At 41.5% G+C, this 22,442-nt stretch overlaps 1 protein-coding gene across 2 annotated transcripts; it reads right to left on the reverse strand.

Moving 5' to 3' along the window:
* Positions 1 to 188: 188 nt before the first annotated feature.
* Positions 189 to 21,196, reverse strand: LOC112250292 (terminal uridylyltransferase 4). Of its 2 annotated transcripts, none has more exons than XM_024420343.2 (29): positions 21,054 to 21,196; positions 19,195 to 19,743; positions 18,874 to 19,025; positions 16,100 to 16,216; positions 15,625 to 15,802; positions 14,056 to 14,144; positions 13,524 to 13,575; positions 13,072 to 13,141; positions 12,702 to 12,828; positions 12,278 to 12,397; positions 11,897 to 12,082; positions 11,377 to 11,551; positions 10,458 to 11,029; positions 10,030 to 10,180; positions 9,700 to 9,786; positions 9,466 to 9,569; positions 9,289 to 9,346; positions 9,048 to 9,151; positions 6,054 to 6,257; positions 5,808 to 5,885; positions 5,471 to 5,648; positions 5,334 to 5,381; positions 5,142 to 5,224; positions 4,770 to 4,885; positions 4,341 to 4,501; positions 3,906 to 4,003; positions 1,311 to 1,917; positions 787 to 963; positions 189 to 600 (listed from the first exon to the last, which is right to left on the reverse strand). In XM_024420343.2, exons 2-29 carry the CDS (start codon positions 19,655 to 19,657, stop codon positions 512 to 514), a joined length of 4,644 nt encoding a protein of 1,547 aa, XP_024276111.1. In that variant the 5' UTR covers positions 19,658 to 19,743; positions 21,054 to 21,196; the 3' UTR covers positions 189 to 511. The 2 variants fall into 2 exon arrangements, with proteins under 2 accessions (XP_024276111.1, XP_024276101.1); XM_024420333.2 differs by having other exon boundaries at positions 4,749 to 4,885.
* Between the last annotated feature and the right edge of the window lie 1,246 nt (positions 21,197 to 22,442).

The raw sequence follows: 22,442 nt of genomic DNA on the forward strand, positions 1-22,442 counted from the left end.
CAGGGGTGTGAATACTTATGTAAATTCAATGCATGTGTAATTCAGAGTGAATTGTAACAATTGAATCCATTTTCAATTCAGGCTGTCACAACAAAATGTGGAATAAGTCAGGGTGTATGAATACTTTCTAAAGGCACTGTAACTATCTGATAGGGGTGGGCATGATATATATATATTTTACAAATATCTATTCAAAGCTTTTATCCTTAATAAGCAAGCAAAGTATGAGTACAGCTAATATTTTACCTACTTCCTTTACACAATAAAATAAACACTTTTTGGACCCCTTCAAAAATGGGGGTATTAAAATATGACATTTGTATCACAAATCAATGTAAGGAGACCAAAGGAAAAATGTAAAAAATGTACAAAAATGATCAAATTCATTTAAAAAGTAGTGTGACCAAATGATGCAAATTTTCAATTATATCGTTTTTGTTTTGTCATGGTGATGGACCATAAAACCTAATTCAATGGATATGCTATGTGAGCAGAGTTTAGAATTCAAAGTTCATTTCTTCTGTTGGATGTAATTGAGGTTGACATGTCGTCGTCCGTGGGGGAGGAGCGGGAAATGCTGACTGGGGTGCACCACAGAACCTGGGGCGGAGTCAAGACAAACAAGGAAGTAAAGTTAACTGCTGTAGGGGCATTTTTCTAAGATTGAAGGGGTAAATTATTTAGATTACATTTAGTAAAAAAGTATACTAAATGAGAGGTGGCATCCTAGCAGTACATCTCTTGACCCTGTGTCCATCTCTCGCTCTCCCTTTCTGAGCCTCTTACTTTGGGACATGATGGGCTTGCCGGGTTGTGGGTAGCACCCGTTGCCCTGCTGGATGAATTTCTGTGGCATGCGGTAGGGCCAGGACGGGGACTGGGAGTAGTGGGCTGCGTTGCTGTGCTCCCAATTCCTAGAGCCCTGCTGACTCACCCCCCCAAACTGGGTCTGGTAGCCCGGATCTGTGGGGGGAGGGAGGGAGGAATGGAGAGGTCTTCAAATTCGGTACAGCAAAACATCCTTGGAATTTAAAACAAACAAACTAAGCCAACTACAATAATTTGATAATATCCTTCTGTCCTAGCACCAGTTTTTTGTGAACAGTAAATTAAGTGTGTAGCCAAAACCACTGGTGTCTCTTACCTGACCACACAATCAGCACCGTTAACAGGGAAACAGACAGTTACTGCTAAAGACTCCCGGAACAAGGACAGAATCTGACCACAGTCAGTCAAATAAACAAAGACGTGGACAGAATGACACAGACAGTCAGACCTAACACAGACAGACAGTGCCACCCAGTGTGTACCTGACTTGCCCACAGTGCCATTAGCCACCAGTGCCCCTTGCTGTGCCAGGTGGTTGTGCCAGTGCCCGTCCAGTCCCGGCCCTCCTCCCAACCCCATGGGCCTCCCCGCCGGCTGGGCGAAGATGATGCTGGGGTCATTGAGGTTCATGGGGCTGCCACCCACCGAAGACCCCCCTGGGCCTGTGTTCCCATTCCCTTGCCCGGGGGCCTGGCATAAGGGGAATTTTAGGCCGGGCGGGGAGGGCCCTTCAGGGCCACTGGAGGTCTGGAGGATGGGGCCATGGATGGGCCAGGAGGTGGAGGGGTGGTGAGGTTGGTGATGGGCCTGGTGTCCCTGGGACAGGTGTGATTGGTGCTGGTTGTGGTGGGACGGCAGTAGCCCCAGAGCAGTGAGAGCTCCAGGGTGGTGGTACTGGCTTGGGTGGGAGGGAGGGAAGCTAAAGAGAGAGAGGGGAACCTGGGGATGTTGGGGCTGCTTGTGGGGTACCCCTCCAGCGGAGGTGGAGGTCTTGGAAGAGGAGGGCTGGGGGGAGCTGGAGGATTGGCTCGAACCCTGGGAGAACAGGGTGGGCTGAGGGGAATAGGGCGGAGTCTGGCGGGAATCAGACTGGACAGAGAGACCGAGAGAGCAGAGTTGGAGAGACAGCAAGGGAGCAGGTAGTGGGAAAGACAGAAAAAAAGAAAATAAATGTAACATACATACATACATACATACATACATACATACATACATACATACATACATACATACATACATACATACATACATACATACATACATACATACATACATACATACATACATACATACATACATACATACATACATACATACATACATACATACATACATACATACATACATACATACATACATACATACATACATACATACATACATACATACATACATACATACATACATACATACATACATACATACATACATACATACATACATACATACATACATACATACATACATACATACATACATACATACATACATACATACATACATACATACATACATACATACATACATACATACATACATACATACATACATACATACATACATACATACATACATACATACATACATACATACATACATACATACATACATACATACATACATACATACATACATACATACATACATACATACATACATACATACATACATACATACATACATACATACATACATACATACATACATACATACATACATACATACATACATACATACATACATACATACATACATACATACATACATACATACATACATACATACATACATACATACATACATACATACATACATACATACATACATACATACATACATACATACATACATACATACATACATACATACATACATACATACATACATACATACATACATACATACATACATACATACATACATACATACATACATACATACATACATACATACATACATACATACATACATACATACATACATACATACATACATACATACATACATACATACATACATACATACATACATACATACATACATACATACATACATACATACATACATACATACATACATACATACATACATACATACATACATACATACATACATACATACATACATACATACATACATACATACATACATACATACATACATACATACATACATACATACATACATACATACATACATACATACATACATACATACATACATACATACATACATACATACATACATACATACATACATACATACATACATACATACATACATACATACATACATACATACATACATACATACATACATACATACATACATACATACATACATACATACATACATACATACATACATACATACATACATACATACATACATACATACATACATACATACATACATACATACATACATACATACATACATATACATACATACATACATACATACATACATACATACATACATACATACATACATACATACATACATACATACATACATACATACATACATACATACATACATACATACATACATACATACATACATACATACATACATACATACATACATACATACATACATACATACATACATACATACATACATACATACATACATACATACATACATACATACATACATACATACATACATACATACATACATACATACATACATACATACATACATACATACATACATACATACATACATACATACATACATACATACATACATACATACATACATACATACATACATACATACATACATACATACATACATACATACATACATACATACATACATACATACATACATACATACATACATACATACATACATACATACATACATACATACATACATACATACATACATACATACATACATACATACATACATACATACATACATACATACATACATACATACATACATACATACATACATGTATTGATAGATAAAGAAGCTAGCTGCAACAGTACTCAATGCATTACATTTGAACATGGTTAGGGTGGCTAAGGGAGAGAGAGACAATTCCCTGTTGTACTCACACATTCGGAAGGTTGTCTGGTGCGTCCAGGGAGGTCCTGGGGAGGTTGGGGGATGGGGATGGACTGGGAGCTTACCATGGCTCGCACTATGTGGGAAACTGGAAGAAACAGAGAAACCAACCACCACATACATCACTCTGTCCCACTGCTGCCCTGTGTTGGGCAGTACTAGTAATGAGAAAATACAGGTCTTCAAATCATGAATTAGTTACTGTATACATAGCTGGTAAATACTCTTGCTGTGATTCACTAGCTCAGATAATAAATAAATAAATCAAACATTGTGGACCACTCAAATAAAGTTGAGCTTCTAAACACAATCATAGTCAAGCTTGGTACAGTATTTTCTTTGGTATCAGTTAATATACATTATGTCACCTGTACCCATTAAAAAGTAGTGCAAATAAAAGGACATTGAGGTGTGTGAGTGTGTACCTGGTCCCCCTGCGGCTTTCTGTCTAAGGTGGCGGTGCTCTGGGCAGTCCCGCCGTACATGACCAATTTCACCACACTGGAAACAGCGACGCTCCCGTGGCTCATGATCGTCTCCATCCTTGACATCCTCCTCTTTTTCGTTCTCCTTCTTCTTCATCCCCCTTTTTGGACAAATGACACACACACGCACAGAAACAGAGGATTAGTTCAATCAAACATGGAAACACCACCCAACATAGGTTCAAATAATATATACTATGCCTGTTGCAATAGAACCAACAGACAAAAGTGCAAACCGGTGACACCTGGCACTGCAAGCATGCTAAAGCAAATGTTCAAAGTATTGAAAATGTTTTAAATAGTATTTGAACCCAGGTCTGCACACACACACGTTCCAAAAAAACTCACTGATGTTCTCTCCCTGTGTACCTGCGTCTTTTGGGGCAGTCCTTCATGTAATGACCGATCTTGCCACAGATCCGACAGCACCTGTCATTAGGTGCAAGTTCCCCGTCCGTGAGCACCTTGGAGTCAAAGAAGTAGTTCTGTACCACAGAAGAAAACATTGTTAGACATGAGAACAGACTTTACTTAGACAAATGGAACCATTTGATACGTGTTCATAAATGCAACTCCGTGTCAGGGCAACAATGCCCATTCTTACAATGTGTTTCAGAGTGCCGATCTTGGATCAGGTCCCATTCTTACTCGTTGTCATTTAAAAAGGCAAAAATGAACCTATACCAGCACTCATACTCGAACACTCTGTTAATACAGTCCTATATCTAATGTGTGTCATACCGCCTCTATACCAGGCTGGGGGTAGAAAGGAGTACCAAACAGCTTCCTGCCGTTGATAAAGGCCTTCATGATGAAGTTAGTCACTGAGGAGAGAGAGAGGGGAGGTGTGTTAGGGACCATGATCACAGAAATACTAGAGACAACACAGAATTGGCCTCCTAAGGATGACTTTAGGAGACATAGTTCACTTACTTTTGCGAGAAACTCCAGCACCAAGATTGTGATTCAAGTCGAAGGGATCTAAGGAAAACAAAAAAAGTCCGTCATCAGTGATCAAATTGGTCCTTTCATCATCACAACCATGTGACTGAGAAGGATAGTTTCACTACCTTCGATGGCGATGCACTTGGAGGTCCACTGCTTCTCGAAGGTGGTGAGACGTTTCCTCTGGCGGATGCTGATGACGAGCTCCTTAAAGTCAAACTCTTCAGTGTAGAACCTGAGCAGGCCCAGCCACAGCTCCCCCACAGTCTCACGGTTCTGCGGAAGCTCTGGCAGACGCTGACGCTACGGGGGACGTCAACAGATAGTGAGCTTTATTATATTCAGAACTTTTAGAGAACGCTTTTGACTACAATGACTAGTAAGCAACAACAAAAACATAATTTAGGAAAAGCAGGCATGTAGGACGTTACATTCAGTAGTGTTGATGACCAAACAACTCACCAGTTCCTCAATGTCATCAAAGAAGAAGGCATTCCAACCATCCACCATCCTCTGTGGTACAGAATGTCCATCAAAGACCTAAGAAAAAGATCAACATTGGGTTATTTCCTTAAGTTTTTTTATAAATCCTTTTACAAAAGTCTTTCAGCATGTTCTATTGGTGTGGGCTACGTCCATACAGACAAGCTGTATAAGTAACCACTTTGGGGTTGTAAAAAGGGTTAACAGAGGGTAAGTGAACAGTACCTCTTGGAGAACAGGGATGACAGGGGGCTCTCTCTGCTGCAGGAAGTAGAGCACCATGAGGATGTAGGCATAGGATGACAGACTTCCTCTGGAAGCGTCACCTATGTCACAGCGCTTCGCAAACACCTTCATGGTGTATCCCAGGAACTGCACGCGAGGGTCCAGGGCAGCGTAGGTAGCCAGCATTCTGGTGTTGTGTTGAGCCTGGAAGAGGACTGATGCCAATGAATCCTTACAGATGCATGCATTTAATTGCTTAACCTCTTGGGTAGGGGGCAGTATTTTCACCTCTAGATGAAAAGCGTGCCCAAAGTAAACTGCTTGTTGTTACTCAGGCCCAGAAGCTAGGATATGCATATACAGTGCCTTGCGAAAGTATTCGGCCCCCTTGAACTTTCCGACCTTTTGCCACATTTCAGGCTTCAAACAAAGATATAAAACTGTATTTTTTTGTGAAGAATCAACAACAAGTGGGACACAATCATGAAGTGGAACAACATTTATAGGATATTTCAAACTTTTTTAACAAATCAAAAACTGAAATATTAGGAGTGCAAAATTATTCAGCCCCCTTAAGTTAATACTTTGTAGCGCCACCTTTTGTTGAGATTACAGCTGTAAGTCGCTTGGGGTATGTCTCTATCAGTTTTGCACATCGAGAGACTGACATTTTTTCCCATTCCTCCTTGCAAAACAGCTCGAGCTCAGTGAGGTTGGATGGAGAGCATTTGTGAACAGCAGTTTTCAGTTCTTTCCACAGATTCTCGATTGGATTCAGGTCTGGACTTTGACTTGGCCATTCTAACACCTGGATATGTTTATTTTTGAACCATTCCATTGTAGATTTTGCTTTATGTTTTGGATCATTGTCTTGTTGGAAGACAAATCTCCGTCCCAGTCTCAGGTCTTTTGCAGACTCCATCAGGTTTTCTTCCAGAATGGTCCTGTATTTGGCTCCATCCATCTTCCCATCAATTTTAACCATCTTCCCTGTCCCTGCTGAAGAAAAGCAGGCCCAAACCATGATGCTGCCACCACCATGTTTGACAGTGGGGATGGTGTGGTCAGGGTGATGAGCTGTGTTGCTTTTACACCAAACACAACGTTTTGCATTGTTGCCAAAAGGTTCAATTTTGGTTTCATCTGACCAGAGCACCTTCTTCCACATGTTTGGTGTGTCTCCCAGGTGGCTTGTGGCAAACTTTAAACGACACTTTTTATGTATATCTTTAAGAAATGGCTTTCTTCTTGCCACTCTTCCATAAAGGTCAGATTTGTGCAATATACGACTGATTGTTGTCCTATGGACAGAGTCTCCCACCTCAGCTGTAGATCTCTGCAGTTCATCCAGAGTGATCATGGGCCTCTTGGCTGCATCTCTGATCAGTCTTCTCCTTGTATGAGCTGAAAGTTTAGAGGGACGGCCAGGTCTTGGTAGATTTGCAGTGGTCTGATACTCCTTCCATTTCAATATTATCGCTTGCACAGTGCTCCTTGGGATGTTTAAAGCTTGGGAAATCTTTTTGTATCCAAATCCGGCTTTAAACTTCTTCACAACAGTATCTCGGACCTGCCTGGTGTATTCCTTGTTCTTCATGATGCTCTCTGCGCTTTTAACGGACCTCTGAGACTATCACAGTGCAGGTGCATTTATACGGAGACTTGATTACACACAGGTGGATTGTATTTATAATCATTAGTCATTTAGGTCAACATTGGATCATTCAGAGATCCTCACTGAACTTCTGGAGAGAGTTTGCTGCACTGAAAGTAAAGGGGCTGAATAATTTTACACGCCCAATTTTTCAGTTTATGATTTGTTAAAAAAGTTTGAAATATCCAATAAATGTCGTTCCACTTCATGATTGTGTCCCACTTGTTGTTGATTCTTCACAAAAAAAATACAGTTTTATATCTTTATGTTTGAAGCCTGAAATGTGGCAAAAGGTCGCAAAGTTCAAGGGGGCTGAATACTTTCGCAAGGCACTGTAATTGGTAGATTTGGAGAGAAAACACTAAAGTTTCTAAAACTGTTAAAATAATGTCTGTGAGTATAACAGATGTGGAAACCCCAAGGAAAACCCAAGGACAAACCATCCAGGGAAAAAAAATTGAGGTCATAGGATTTTCCAATTGTTTTCTATGGGATACCCTTATTATTAGGAACCTGGTTGCAATTCCTATGGATTCCACTAGATGTCAACAGTCTTTAGAAATTGTTCAATGTTTTGTTTTTGAGAAATGAAGAAGTAGTGCTATTCATTCTAAGTGTCACTCCAGGTGGACTCTACTGTTTTGATGCGCATGAACTGGAGTGCGCTTCATGTTGTTTTTGTCCGGTATTAATCTATTATTTACGTTTTAGGGTACCTGAGGTTGGATTAGGGGCATTGTTTGAAATGTTTGGACCAAGTTCATAGGTAACTTATTAGATACTTTGTGGGCGAGTTGAAACCGGTGTATTTCTGAATCAAACTCGACAAATAAATTGACATTTTTGGGACATAAAGAAGGACATTATCGAACAAAAAGGACCATTTGTGATGTTTCTGGGACATTTCGGAGTGCCAACAGAAGAAGATCTTCAAAGGTAAGGCATGAATTATATCGCTATTTCTGACTTTTGTGGCACACCTGCCTGGTTGAAATATGATTTATGTGTTTGTATGCGGGGTGTTGTCCTCAGATAATCGTATGGTTTGCTTTCGCTGTAAAGCCTTTTTGAAATCTGAGACAGCGGCTGGATTAACAATAAATTAAGCTTAATTTGGATGTATAACACATATTTTCAAGAATGTTAAATATTTGAATTTGGTATTTTTGAATTTCACGCTCTGCAATGTCACCGGATGTTGGCTAGGTGGGACACTACTGTCCCACCTGCCCATAAGAAGTTTTAATCTAGTTAGCAATTATGTAGATAATAGTAATTTAGCTTGAGTTACCAAAGGACCTGTTAACCAGTGACTGACCCTTACCAGTCCGTTTACTCACCAGAGTGTTGTAGAGGCTTATGTCTGCCTCCAGTCCGCTCTGTCTGTGTTCAAACTTCACAATAGGCACTTTGGCTGTTGTGATAGGCAGGATGTTCCTCAGACCTGACATGGGAAAGCACAGGTTAATCAATCACCAAGTCACAAAATATGACTGTCTACTCTGTACTCATAGCAAGCAGTCAAACCTTGCATTCTGAAAGGAGTCAATGTAATGTGCTGTGGACAAACTGGTCTCTTACCTGTGTGTTTCTTTAGCACCTTGGCTAGGCCTTCGATGATCTCTTTGCAGTTCAACTTCTGTTGGTAGAGGTAGACATATTTACATCTCAGAATGACTAGGGAGATGAGATCAGACAAAGAACTGAAGGCTTAGTTTAAAATGTCAAAATGGGTGCCGGTCCAGTGAGTTAATGTACCTCTGCTGTATCATGGCCCTCCAGGGTCATGCAGATGTCCAGGTCGCTGTCACGGAAACCAAAGCCGTTCTTGGAGGAGCCAAACAAACACAGCTGGGCATTGTCTGTAGAATGATATCACAGATGTTTTATAGTAACACACTGAAGTGGTAACACTGTATAGGAAGTTCCGTATTCCTTTACACTGCTGTTCTCAGCCGTTACATATGCAACTCAGTTGTTATCTGTACGTACCATTGTACTCCTTTTGTATGAACCTCTCCAGACTACCCAGGATCTGCTCTCTCTTCTGCTGCTCTCCAGAGGAAGGGGACAGCTCATCTACAAACACAACAGACATTTAACACAAAAAAAACAGGAAAATAAAAATGATATTTAGCGTGCTTGAGTATTCCTATGTGTGTTATTTAAGTATATATATTGTTTTTACCAGTGTATGGTTAAAGACACCTGTCTTCGCTCCATAATATAGAAGATATGCTCGGACAAAATCTGGACAAAAAAAATAAATCACTCAAACTCCTTCCAAGATGGCACAAGAATGTTGAACAGCGGACGACTTACGGTAGCAGAGTCGACAAAGGCCATCCAGGATGTCTCTGAAGCGGTCGGTCATGGGGGGCAGCGGTTTGAGCTCGATCTTCTTGAAGTCCTCAGGACACTCGTCCTTCAGATGGCCATCTCTCTTACATGTGCTGCACACGACTGTAGGAGGCTGCAGGGGGGATAATCAAATAATAAAGAGGATTGACCTGTTGGAAAGCAGAACCTGTGAACATCCAAATGACCAGAAACTCATTAAGATAATACCTGAAAACTATGGTAAAGACCTGCTTTTTCCCTAAACTTTAAGCCAAATCCATGAGTCAAACTATTACAATTATGGCAAAGGAGTTCTGGAACGTACATAAAGATATACAAAATGTGCTGTCAAATCAGTTATAGAATTTACATTGTCCATTGGAAAACAAGTTTGATGAGTAAGGTGTTACCTTTCCGCCAGTGAAGATCATTCTGTCAAAGATATAGTGCAGGTCTTCTGGTGCAATGTGTCCCTGCTTCTCTGACACATGGTTCTCCTCCTCTTCATCCCTATCCAGTAGGCCGTTATGGGTTGAGGCGGAGGAAGGCTCCAGAGTGGTGCCAGGCTCCGCTACAGCCCCATCCGTAGAAGTCCCCCCCCCACCAAGGACCAAGTCCATAAGCCCGCCATTCAATGCCCTCTCCTCCTTCTCCTGAGTCCGCTCAGCCCGTTCCTCTTCATCACTCACACCATCCTCCTTCTGACCTGTCTCAGAGCTCTGACTTTTCCCTTCATTCCCATCGCCCTGTCCACCTCCACTCTTCTCAGACCCATCTTCTCCACCCTTTCTCTCGCCTTCCTCCTGCTTCATTCCCCCATGTTTGGTTGTATTCTTGCCTCTCTGCTGCTCCACGGTGTTTCGGTCCTTGCTCTGCGGGCAGGCAAAGTATTTGTAGGCGGTGCGGAAGCGCTCCTGGATATACTCAAAGACCATTTGACTGTTGAGGCTGCGTGCGACGTTCCTCTTCAGGGCAAACGGATCTGTTAGAAGAGGAAATGGAGGATGACGACTTGAAAGGTGGTAGTGGGGTGTAGAAACTCACTGAGAAATCTAAAAAAATAAGAGGTCCTTCTGACCTTTCCAACCCCAACCTATTAACCCCTGGTACTTCAGCAGGCTCATTGAGGGAGACAAATAGTAATGACAAAATAGGTAACAAAGGAGGAAAGCTAGTCACACATAAAAATGTATTGTGTAAAACAAACCTGATTGTCTGTCATGTAGAATACAATGACATGTCAGCTCTATTCAGTACGTTTCTATCGTTTCACCTCTCCGAATACACCCCCATTCAGCGGTCTCTCCCCTCCCCCTCTCTGTCACTTACCCTCGATTGCCAGCCTGCGTCGGGGCCAGTTCTTCATCTCTCGAGAGAGAAGTTCTTTGAGGCGGATGCTGATGATGTGTTCCTCCAGGGCAAACTCCAGCGTGTAGAACCTCAGCAGCTCTAGCCACAGCTGGCCCAGGGAAACACCCTTACCCAGGTCCAGGGATAGACGCGTCTGGGAGGGACAGAGTGGGAAATACACTATGTCAATGACATAGGCTTAGTTCAGGAAGTGCCATAAAAATAAAAAAAGATTCTTGAAAGCCATAGTAATGGTCACATTCTCTCCTCGTTCACTTCCCTTCATGGACTTATGAAAGTTGTCATTAAGTGTTACCAAAAGACTGGTGTCAGATTTCTCTCGAGCTAGCTTATGCAAAACAATCTAATAAATCCATAAAGGGGAGAGTGAGCAAGTGTACACTTTTTGGGAAAAGTGAAGAAATTCAGGACTCGACCACAGTCTGAGTGTGCTGTTTGCAGAGCCGGTGAGTAGTCCCTCCCCTCCCGGACTACTCACCTTCCCCGCTACATGCCGGTTCTTCACATCAGGTTTCTTTTGCTCAGACTTGGCCTTCCGTCCTTCCCCCCTGCCGTCCCCCCGTCCCTCTGTGCTGGGGGATCTGTGCTCCCACCCCACAAATATATCCATCTCTATCCCCGTCAGATAATACTCGTCCACATGCTTCACGTCAAAGCCTTCAATCTGAAACAGAACACAACATAGCTTAGCTATCAACAACAGAAAAGCCAGCAACATGTTATGACTTGTCACTTGAAAGTAATTTATTACCTTCAAATGTGCCTGTCATAATGGTGACCAGTTCTATTAAAATGATCAAATGCATGACAAAGAGAACAATGTCCACTCTAGTTATTATATTTCTGTGGTGTCACCTACCCAGTAGCCCAAGTAGACAGGGAGGATGGGCTCCCTGCGTTGTTGGAGGAAGAAGATGACCATGAGAGAGAAGGAGTAGGAGGGGATACCCCCTTCCGCCTGGCAGTCAATGTGGCACAACTAGATGAACAGAAACAACCAAATATATAATTGTCTCTGGTCAGGGGCTGTTGGTGTCATCAAAACAACTAAAGCTACAGTATGCAAAGGTATGTCGAGCCATCATATCATTGACTCATTACAATGAAACCCACAGACAAATACAGTAAACTTTAAGAACTGTTGGCATGAAGAGGTTTAGGTTTAATCAGCAAAGGCCTGAACATTGAAAAAGTGTAATCATCAAAAGCACTAGATAGATACCATTTACATCATATGATGGCATACTATCCATTAAAGAGAATGTCCCCCAGGCCAGCCTTACCTTAGCCCAGAGGCGGAAGGCCAGGACCAGAGGCACCAGTCTGGGTTCCAGTCTAGCCAGGGCAGCCAGGTGGTTGGTAGTGAGGCAGGCTACATCATTACCTGCACTCACCGTGCACAACAACCTACTGTGGAGACAACAAACTCATCAGGGTTGTATTCATTAGGCACCAAACGGAAGAAAACTGACTGAAACAGAGAGGGGCTACCTGAAAAAAACTCATTTTTGTTTTCTGTTGCAAAATGTATTGCTATAATGTGCCCAGGAATGAAAACCATCCAGCAACTCAGAGGATATTTCAAACAGTAGTATGTTGTAAATAGATAAAAGTAGAGCTAATAGAAAGCAGTAGAGTTGACATTCCACTGACCTGTTGACATCTCTGCAAAACACTACCGGAACTTTGGCGTGAAAGTCAGACTCCACCTCAGAATATTCAGCTGTAAAGAGAAAGGTGAACATTCTTTGACTGCTCCCAAACTCAAAGACAACAACATTATCTCCTAGGCTGGCTCCCCAATTGACATACTGTAACTTCTGAAAAAAAGAGGGGTTGTATTAAAACTAACGTGCATTAGTTATCAGGTTTTCTATAAATGTTCTCGTTTCATAACAACATTCTTCATTCAAAGAGGTTAATATGGACTCTCCAGTCTAACACAGAACTCAGTACAGCTCTACTCTTCCCTGCACTGGCGTGTGGGCTGGAACAAAGAGCTCACTGACTCTGTCTGGTGCCACAACACAATCCTCCTTGTGCTGAATCTACAGTCGCTCTCTACACTGACAGTGTTTATTCATGCAGGGCTGTTCAACACTCACTGCTGTTCTTCAGGATTTCCAGTACTAGTATCAGCACATCTGGTTGGGTCATCTGGAGAGACAACAACAGCATGTCATTTGTTAGTCAGGGTCGGCATCAAAGTTGATCATATCAAATTCAATCAAATGCATTCATTAGGGGTGTCAATTTGGTTAACTCGGTTCGGTCCGCACTGTTAAATGTGTTTTGTTTTACAGTGTCCTGTTTAGAAGTCCTATTATTCACAGGTACTTGGATCCTCTTAACTAATAAGCACTACCCAAATCAGTTAAATCCTATCCAAGACAATCATGTTGAAGAGCAATCGCTGATCATCCGATACAGACTGACATTGAGGTGATGATGCAAACCAAGGCCATGTCCCAATAGTCTTCAATAGCCTCCTTCCCTTGTTTGCCATGTATTGATTAACCCTGATGTAACTGTTAACTCCAAAGATACGTGTTAACACTAACAACAATTTGATGTGCACCCACTTAACATTTATATAACTTCCATTAGTGGTTAGGTGAGAACACAACAAAGACTTACAGTGGAGGGGTAGGTGACGTCAATGTTAATGTCACTTGTCTTGAAGGCAAATCGGGTGAGACAGGAGCCGTAGAGCCGAAGGGAGCAAACTGGATAAGAAACAACACCAAAAGCCATACATTAAACAGCATTATACATGATTCAGATCATATAATCTCCCTACTAGGTTGTCACGATACCAACATCTCACTCATCATATGATAGCAGGACAAGTATCACGATACCGTGTAGTATCGCGATACCACTAGGAAAAATGTCAGTAGCCTAGCGTCCTGTTCGCGCTGTTCCCTTTTTCAAAATGTTTTGCGGATTTGCTACACGAAATCCAGTCACCGATATTCACACTTCTAACTCAATACAACACATTGGGTTGAACCTTACTGTTCAGTGTATCATTTAATACTACATTGGTTTGGTCCAACAGAATCAGGCATATGGACACCGAAACCAATAGAGACATTATTTTACTGTAATAGAGGAGAAGTTAGCCTTTCTAACCATACCCTGTTTATGTTTCAACTCCTCAAATTTCGAGGACAACAGACACTACTAAAATGGATGTACCAATGAACAATCATTCTGAAGAATTAATGCTCAGTTTGTCACATGCACATTACCGTACCACGTATCGCTAGCAGCATTTTTATCAAATAATGATTGTTATACTAGCTGTTTAGGGAAAGAAAGAAAAAATAAAATACTAGCTGTTTAGGCTTATAAACTTGTGCAATAAACATAAAACTATTTATATAAGGAATTGGCAACTCATTCTCATTCTGAGAAATAAGGTAGCCAACTTGATTTCAACATCTGAACAAAGTGGAAAGACTAGCATGCTGTTCAAACAGTAGGAGATGGACGGTTGTGCTCATAACAATTGAACTGCTTTTCCTTTCAGAGCTTGTGAAATTATACCATGATCTAAGTTGACTAAACTTGAAATATAAATATTAGCTGGCTACTCACTAGCACCTGGGATTGTGCCTGAGAGATTGTTCATGAGTCGGGTGTTTATTTTATTTTATGCCTGTTGGTTCTGTATAAATGTGTAACAAAAAGGGCATTTGTATAGACAGACCTGAAAGCCAGATCAGTGATTATTGCAACAACAACAAAAAAGCAGGTACAACTATTTTGATAAAATATTTAAATTATTAGTGGGTCTTATGGTTGTGGAAAGCATATAATTCGGCCTAGGTATAAATTCAGTGTATTTGACCTTTAAATTGTACAGAAAAAAAGCTTCTTTAGAGAGAATATTTTGTTTGTTGATATATATCGTGAACCGCCCATAAGCTAAAAAAAATATTTAAAAAAAAGAGATGAGTTTTAGGCCATATCGCCCAGCCCTAATATCAATGCATAATGATCTGCATGTCATTGTGGCAGTAAGGGGAAAACACTGCCACAGCTGCCACATGTGACATGCGCATGAAAGTGAAGTGGACATTATTGGACACGCACATTCAAGAGAAAGACCAGCTGCAGTTGCACAGCTTTCACCCATTCAGACTTTGTAGATCAGAGGCCTAGATGACAGGGATAGGAAGGATAGGAAGAGTTGGTTACCTGAGAGGTGCTGCTGGATGATCTCCTCCATCCTGTCGACCACTTCCTGTCGCACCAGGAAGTCCTGGTCTGAGATGCCGTGTTGGTTGGCCGCCCGGAGGACGGCTGCGTCAACGGCTCCGAGCTGGGCTGGGAAGGGGGCAGGCAGCGCCCGCAGCTCATTCTCTTCCTGCTTATCCTAAAACAGTTACAGCACAGGGGAGAGGAACAAAGGCATGGTGAATCCAAATATCCAATGGCCCTGTCTAATTGACTAGGGAAAATGCTGGGGGGGATACAGAGGAAGGAAAAAGAGGAAAAATAAACAGACACACACATCAATAAGCTCCACCTCAAGTAAACATTTCCACTTCTAGAATGTCATAAAAATGGAAATAACCGCCTAGGTTTCCCTTCTAAGTTACAATACACATCCGTTGTCGTTGGAGAACATGATAATTATGACAATTTAAATAAAAGTAGCTTTTTCTCTCACCATGATGTTCTTCTTGTGTCTTTTCTCCTTGATGTGTTTGTGTGCCCCCTGTATGTTCTCAATGTGTACAGAACACAGCTTGCATAGATACTGGAAGTTAGGGTATTCAGGAGACTGCTGTAGAGGCGGAGATAGAGCAGTGAAACCAATCACATGTAAGAGATGATGATATGATAGTGCCCCACCCCTCTGCCCTGTAGACATGGAAACCTTAACTCTACGTCTTGAGCTGCTGACTATTAGCATTGAAACAGTTTTACCTGGTGATAATTCTAATTAACCAATTACAAGTTGATAAGACTTAAACATGAAATGCACTATGCATTGGGGTTTGAATACTGCAACACAGAATAAAACCATAAATAGAAATCCCATGATGGTAGTGACTGACCATTACTGCTTATCCCTTAGCCATAATTGATTCGCATTACTTTAATAAAATATTTAATTGGATGACTATTTATTCCAAGTCCTCATCTCTATAGAGCTGCTGCCTATGCTGTCAGACAAAATCACAATTTGATTAGTTCTTCAAAGTAAATACAGCCTACTTTTATGACTGCTGAACAGGCTACCAACTATGTCAAATCACTTAGATCATGCATTTTCAAGTACACCTTGCAAAGCAACTGCTTTCTACCCCTCTCACGTGTTCTTTTCTCTGTGTGTCAACTAGGTCTCTGTCTGTTCCACATAGACAAGTAAGCAGGCGTGCAATGGATTATGCTCATTGTAGTTAATTACCCAATTTTCTCTGCTAAACTATGTTAAATATTGGGCCGTTGGAAACTACAACTCCCTACCATATTGCACAGTTCGGCTTAATCTGATTTATCTCTACAGAAACGGAACATCGAGCTGACAGGAAAAAAACTAAATGGAATTCAAATAATTGACCTTCTTGGATGAATAAGGTGCCCAGAGTAAACTGCCTGCTACTCTATCACAGATGCTAATATATGCATATTATTAGTGGCATTGGATAGAAAACCCTCTGAAGTTTCTAAAACTGTTTGAATGATGTCTGTGAGTATAACAGAACTCATATGGCAGGCAAAACCCTGAGACAAATCCAACCAAGTGGGAAATCTGAGGTTTGTAGTTTCATTTAAGTGATTGCCTATCCAATATGATGTGTCTATGGGGCCAGATTGCACTTCCCAAGGCTTCCAGCAGATGTCAACAGTCTTTAGAAAGTTGTTTGAGGCATCTATTGTGGAAGGGTGTCGAATAAGAGCTGTTTCAACAAGTGGACTAGGCTGAGGCCAATCAGTTGTTTACTGCCGGTCATATGGGCGCGCCGTTCCTTCTTTTTCCTCTGTAATGAATACGCGATTGTCAAGTTGGAATATTATTGAAGATGTATTATAAAAAGACCCTAAGGATTGGTTTTAAACATCGTTTGACATGTTTCTACAAACTGTAATGGAACACAACCCTTCGTCTGGATTTTGCGCTCGCGCATTGTGCCTTTGGAATAGTGAACTAAACGCGTGAACAAAATGGAGGTATTTGGACATAAATATGGACGTAATCGAACAAAACAAATATTTCTTGTGGGAGTACATTCCAACGAAGATCAGCAAAGGTAAGTGAAGATTTATAATGCTATTTATGACTTTTGTTGACTCCACAATTTGGGGGGTAACTGTATGGCTTGTTTTTGTGGCTGAACACTTCTCAGAATATTCAATATTGTGCTTTTGCCATAAAGCATTTTTGAAATCTGACACAGCGGTTGCATTAAAGATAAACTTGTTCTTAACTTCTTGACGCTACCCATCCCTTTAACAAAACATTATGAACACCTAGCATCAAAGTAGCTTGGTCACGAAAATCAGAAAAGCAATAAAATTAATCGCTTACCTTTGATGATCTTCGGATGTTTTCACTCACAAGACTCCCAGTTACACAATAAATGTTCATTTTGTTCCATAAAGATTATTTTTATATCCAAAATAACTCAGTTTATTTGGCGCGTTATGTTCAGAAATCCACAGGCTCGAGCGGTCACGAAAACGCAGACGAAAATTCCAAATAGTATCCGTAATGTCCACAGAAACATGTCTTTTATAATCAATCCTCAGGTTGTTTTTAAAATAAATAATCGATAATATATCAACCGGCACTGTCTCTTTTTCAGTAGGAGAGGGAGAGTCAATGGCTGCCCCACTGTGTTATGCAAGCAAAACTCATGGGAACACCCAGCTATCCACCGACGCGATGTTATCATTCTCGCTCATTTTTCAAAATAAAAGCCTGAAACTATGTCTAAAGACTGTCGACACCTTGAGGAAGCGATAGGAAAAGGAATCTGGTTGATATCCCTTTAAATGGAGCGAAGGCAGGCTATGGAACATTGAGCTTTCAAAATAGAGGCCACTTCCTGGTTTGATTTTCCTCAGGTTTCGCCTGCAATATCAGTTCTATTATACTCACAGACAATATTTTGACAATTTTGGAAACTTTAGAGTGTTTTCTATCCTAATCTGTCAATTATATGCATATTCTAGCATATGGGCCTATTTTTAAAAACAGAAAAATAGTGCCCCCTAGCTGAAAGAGGTTAACCGATGCGGGTCAGGTAGCTGCTTAAATAATGAAAAATAACAAATGTTGGTTAATCGCTCAGCACCATCAGATCGATCTAACTTGAGACTGAAGCTGCCTTAAAATGTGCAATTGTGTACATAAATTCCAGTAACTAATACAGACAATACATACAGACAACAGTTGACTGATACAAACTGAGGCAACTTATTTTCTCTCCTCACCTTGACCAGTCTGTGTATGTAGTCTCTGTAGAGGCGCTCCTCAGCCTGTCTGAGACCCAGCTTCTGCTCAGAGGTCATGTTTCTACCCTGACCACGCTCGTTGACCTCCAATGCAGGCTGCCCTGTGCCCACCACAGCACCAGCCTTCTCACCTGCAAACACAGACAGGCAGAATTTCGAAACAGCTGTAGGTAACAAATATTTTGACCAAGAATAGTTTCCATGGCAAAACAACAACAAGAGGTCTCTAACAGAGACATATTATAGTGGCTAATGGCTCAAACATTAACCTATAGTTATGTAAAGTATAGAATAACTCACCCGGTGACATCTCCTTCAATGGACTTGTCTTGGTCTGTAAAGTAAGGCCTTCTTCAGATGAAGTGGCCACCATACCTGTGGCTCCTGTGTCTCTGTCTCCACCTACACCAGCCGGGCTGCGTCCTGTAACCAACGAGGGCCTAGCATCACCCCTCTGCTGCCGCTGGCCTTCAAGTCTCACCTTCCCCCTCTCCCCAGAGTTGGTCCTACCAGTTGGCCTACGAGGCTTCCCTCTCCCTGGGCCCTGAGGGATGGCAGTGGAGGCGCTGCCTTGGTCCTTATGGTCTTCCCTGGCTGTGGTGATGTTCTCCTTGCTCCGACAGGCAGTGGCAGGCTTGGGGCACTCTCTCTGGGCTGGAGCCTCTTTCAGGGGCCTGGAGCTGGCAGAGGATGAAGCTTTGGCTCCCTTGGCCTCGTTGCGAGAGGGCTTGACTGATTTGAATGGGCTTTTTGATTCCTCCATGCCTCGATCCTGTCCTCTCCCACTCTAACTGCTACTCTGTATTGAGGATGATCAGGGTCTAGTGAGGCAGCTAGTCCAACGAAAACCTGGAGAGATGAAATGCATTAATTGTTGGCATTACCTACATTTACCTTAGAAGAGCAATAGCCTAAACTATTATTATATACTAAATAGTAATACTATCAAATCATATATTGAAGTAATTGGGTATTGATAAGAGGAACTGAGAAAGTAGCCAACGGACAGTGGCAAAACCTTTGCTGCAATGAAGTCCCAAAGGCCTGATTAAACAAGAGTGCATCTAAGCTAGGAAAATATATGGTTAGTTGGACCAGTTCAGAAAAAGGTAAAATTATAACTAGCTATGTTCATTGCAAAGACACATTATTACAATATAACAAAGGGCGTAGTTAACGCTAGTTGGTTACTAGCTGCTTTTAGCAACGCTTTGCGTTTACATACTCTAGCATTGCTTCCAATAGTATTGGGTAGCCCAAAAAGCCAGAAGTTAACAAAACATCTAGTTAAAGACATGTATTATTAAACAGTTTCCAAAACGTGGGTCTGTTGTAGACATACTAACCTCATATCAAAATAAAAGTCCTGCACTATTACATGTACGAAAAAGGAATAACTTGTGGGGGACTTTTATATTGACATGAGGTAACCAGAGAGGAAGTGGTTCTACAATAGTCCCACGTTTGGAAAGTCCGTTTAATAATACTGTAATGAAACAGCAGGGAGCAGGTCTCGAACCCTCGACCCGGCGCGCTATCGACTTTGCGGCACAGTCGATAGCGCGCCGGACCTCGGGCTCGAGACCTGCTCCCTGCTGTTTCATTACATTCCTATAACTTATATTTTGTTTCAAATTCAATGTTTTCATAATGTCCAACCAGCACAGTAAGTTGAAATTATTATTTATTTTATTTAACTACGGGCTTCCCGCGGACAGTTTTCTGTGCAACCCAATACAATTCGGAGCAACGCTAGTGTATGTAAATACACCCGCGTTGCTAAAAGCATCTAGCTGAACAAAACCATGGCTGAAGCACTTGTTTATTAAGAAACCAAACCACATCGCGAAATGGCCTTCTCGCACAGCGAGACACCGTGCAGAAGCAGCAAACTAAAATGTATTAAAAACGTCTCGAGACAAATACATATCCGCAAGCTCGCGCACGGACTTCCTAGCTAGCTAGCAAATGATTTTGCTAACGACAGCTACATCAATCAAAGTAGCTAATAAATGGCTGGCTAGCTAGTTCGCAAACTAGGCATATCTCCGCTGGCGGCTTAGCGTTTCTATTGACAATTGTTTTACGAGCTAGGTACTCTATAAAACTGATGCACGACAAAATCGTCAAACGTCCACAAATAATATCTAATGCCTTACTGTAATATGTAGGTTTTTAGCTGAAAATGGACCTAGACCGTATTTATGTTCCTGTTCAGTATATTGTTTTTCTCATCCACGGCCCCGATCAACACAGCAACCATAGACGCCATGTTAATCCCTCTACACTTTGTCTTCTTCCATGAGGTTTAACGGCGGTTGTCATCCAATAAATGTTGCATTACCGCCACCTACTAGACTGGAGTATAACTCCCTTATTATTTGCTTAAAAAACAATACCCTACCATTTAACACTACACTCACTAAACAAATAAAACACCACCCTACTCCACTATCTAAATATATTTAGTCCTACTTCAGGCCAACAACCTGAAAGGATGGGACACCACCTCTTAACACACCATGTAACTCTTCTGAGGTAAAATCTCATATACTCAAATACCTCTCTGCAGCTGCCACCACAACCTCAATTTCTCTGCCACTTACGTTCCATCCCTGCAGTACAGTTGATAACCATTGCTATAAATGCTAAAAATCCAATCTTACTGAAACATACAGTACCAGTCAAACATTTGGACACCCCTACTCATTATTTTTTACTATGTTCTACATTGTAGAATAATAGTGAAGACATCAGAACTATGAAATAACACATGGAATCATGTAGTAACCAAAAAAAGTGTTAAACAATTCTGAATATTTTTTATATTTTGGGTTCTTCAAAGTAGCCACCCTTTGCCTTGATGACAGCTTTGCACGCTCTTGGCCTTCTCTCAATCAGCTTCACAAGGAATGCTTTTCCAACAGTCTTGAAGGAGTTCCCACATATGCTGAGCACTATTTGGCAGATTTTCCTTCACTCTGCAGTCCAACTCATCCCAAACCATCTCAATTGGGTTGAGGTCGGGAGGCCAGGTCATCTGATTGTGGAGGCCAGGTCATCTGATGCAGCCCTCCATCACTCTCATTGTTGGTCAAATAGCCCTTACACAGCCTGGAGGTGTTTTGGGTCATTGTCCTGTTGAAAAACAAATTATAGTTCCACTAAGCGCAAACCAGATGGGATGGCATATCACTGCAGAATGCTGTGGTAGCCATGCTGGTTAAGTGTGCCTTGAATTCTGAATAAATCACAGGCAGTGTCACCAGCAAAGCACCATCACACCTCCTCCTCCATGCTTCATGGTGGGAACCACACATGGAGAGATCATCCGTTCACCTACTCTGCGTCTCACAAAGAGACAGCGTTTGGAACTAAAAATCTCTCATTTGGACTCATCAGACCAAAGGACAGATTTCCACTGGTCTAATGTCCATTGCTTGTGTTTCCTGGCCCAAGCAAGTCTCTTCTTCTTATTGGTGTCCTTTAGTAGTGGTTTCTTTGCAGCAATTCAACCATGAAGGCCTGATACACGTACTCTCCTCTGA

This window comes from Oncorhynchus tshawytscha, linkage group LG01, assembly GCF_018296145.1.
Source record: "Oncorhynchus tshawytscha isolate Ot180627B linkage group LG01, Otsh_v2.0, whole genome shotgun sequence".
NCBI lineage: Eukaryota > Metazoa > Chordata > Actinopteri > Salmoniformes > Salmonidae > Oncorhynchus > Oncorhynchus tshawytscha.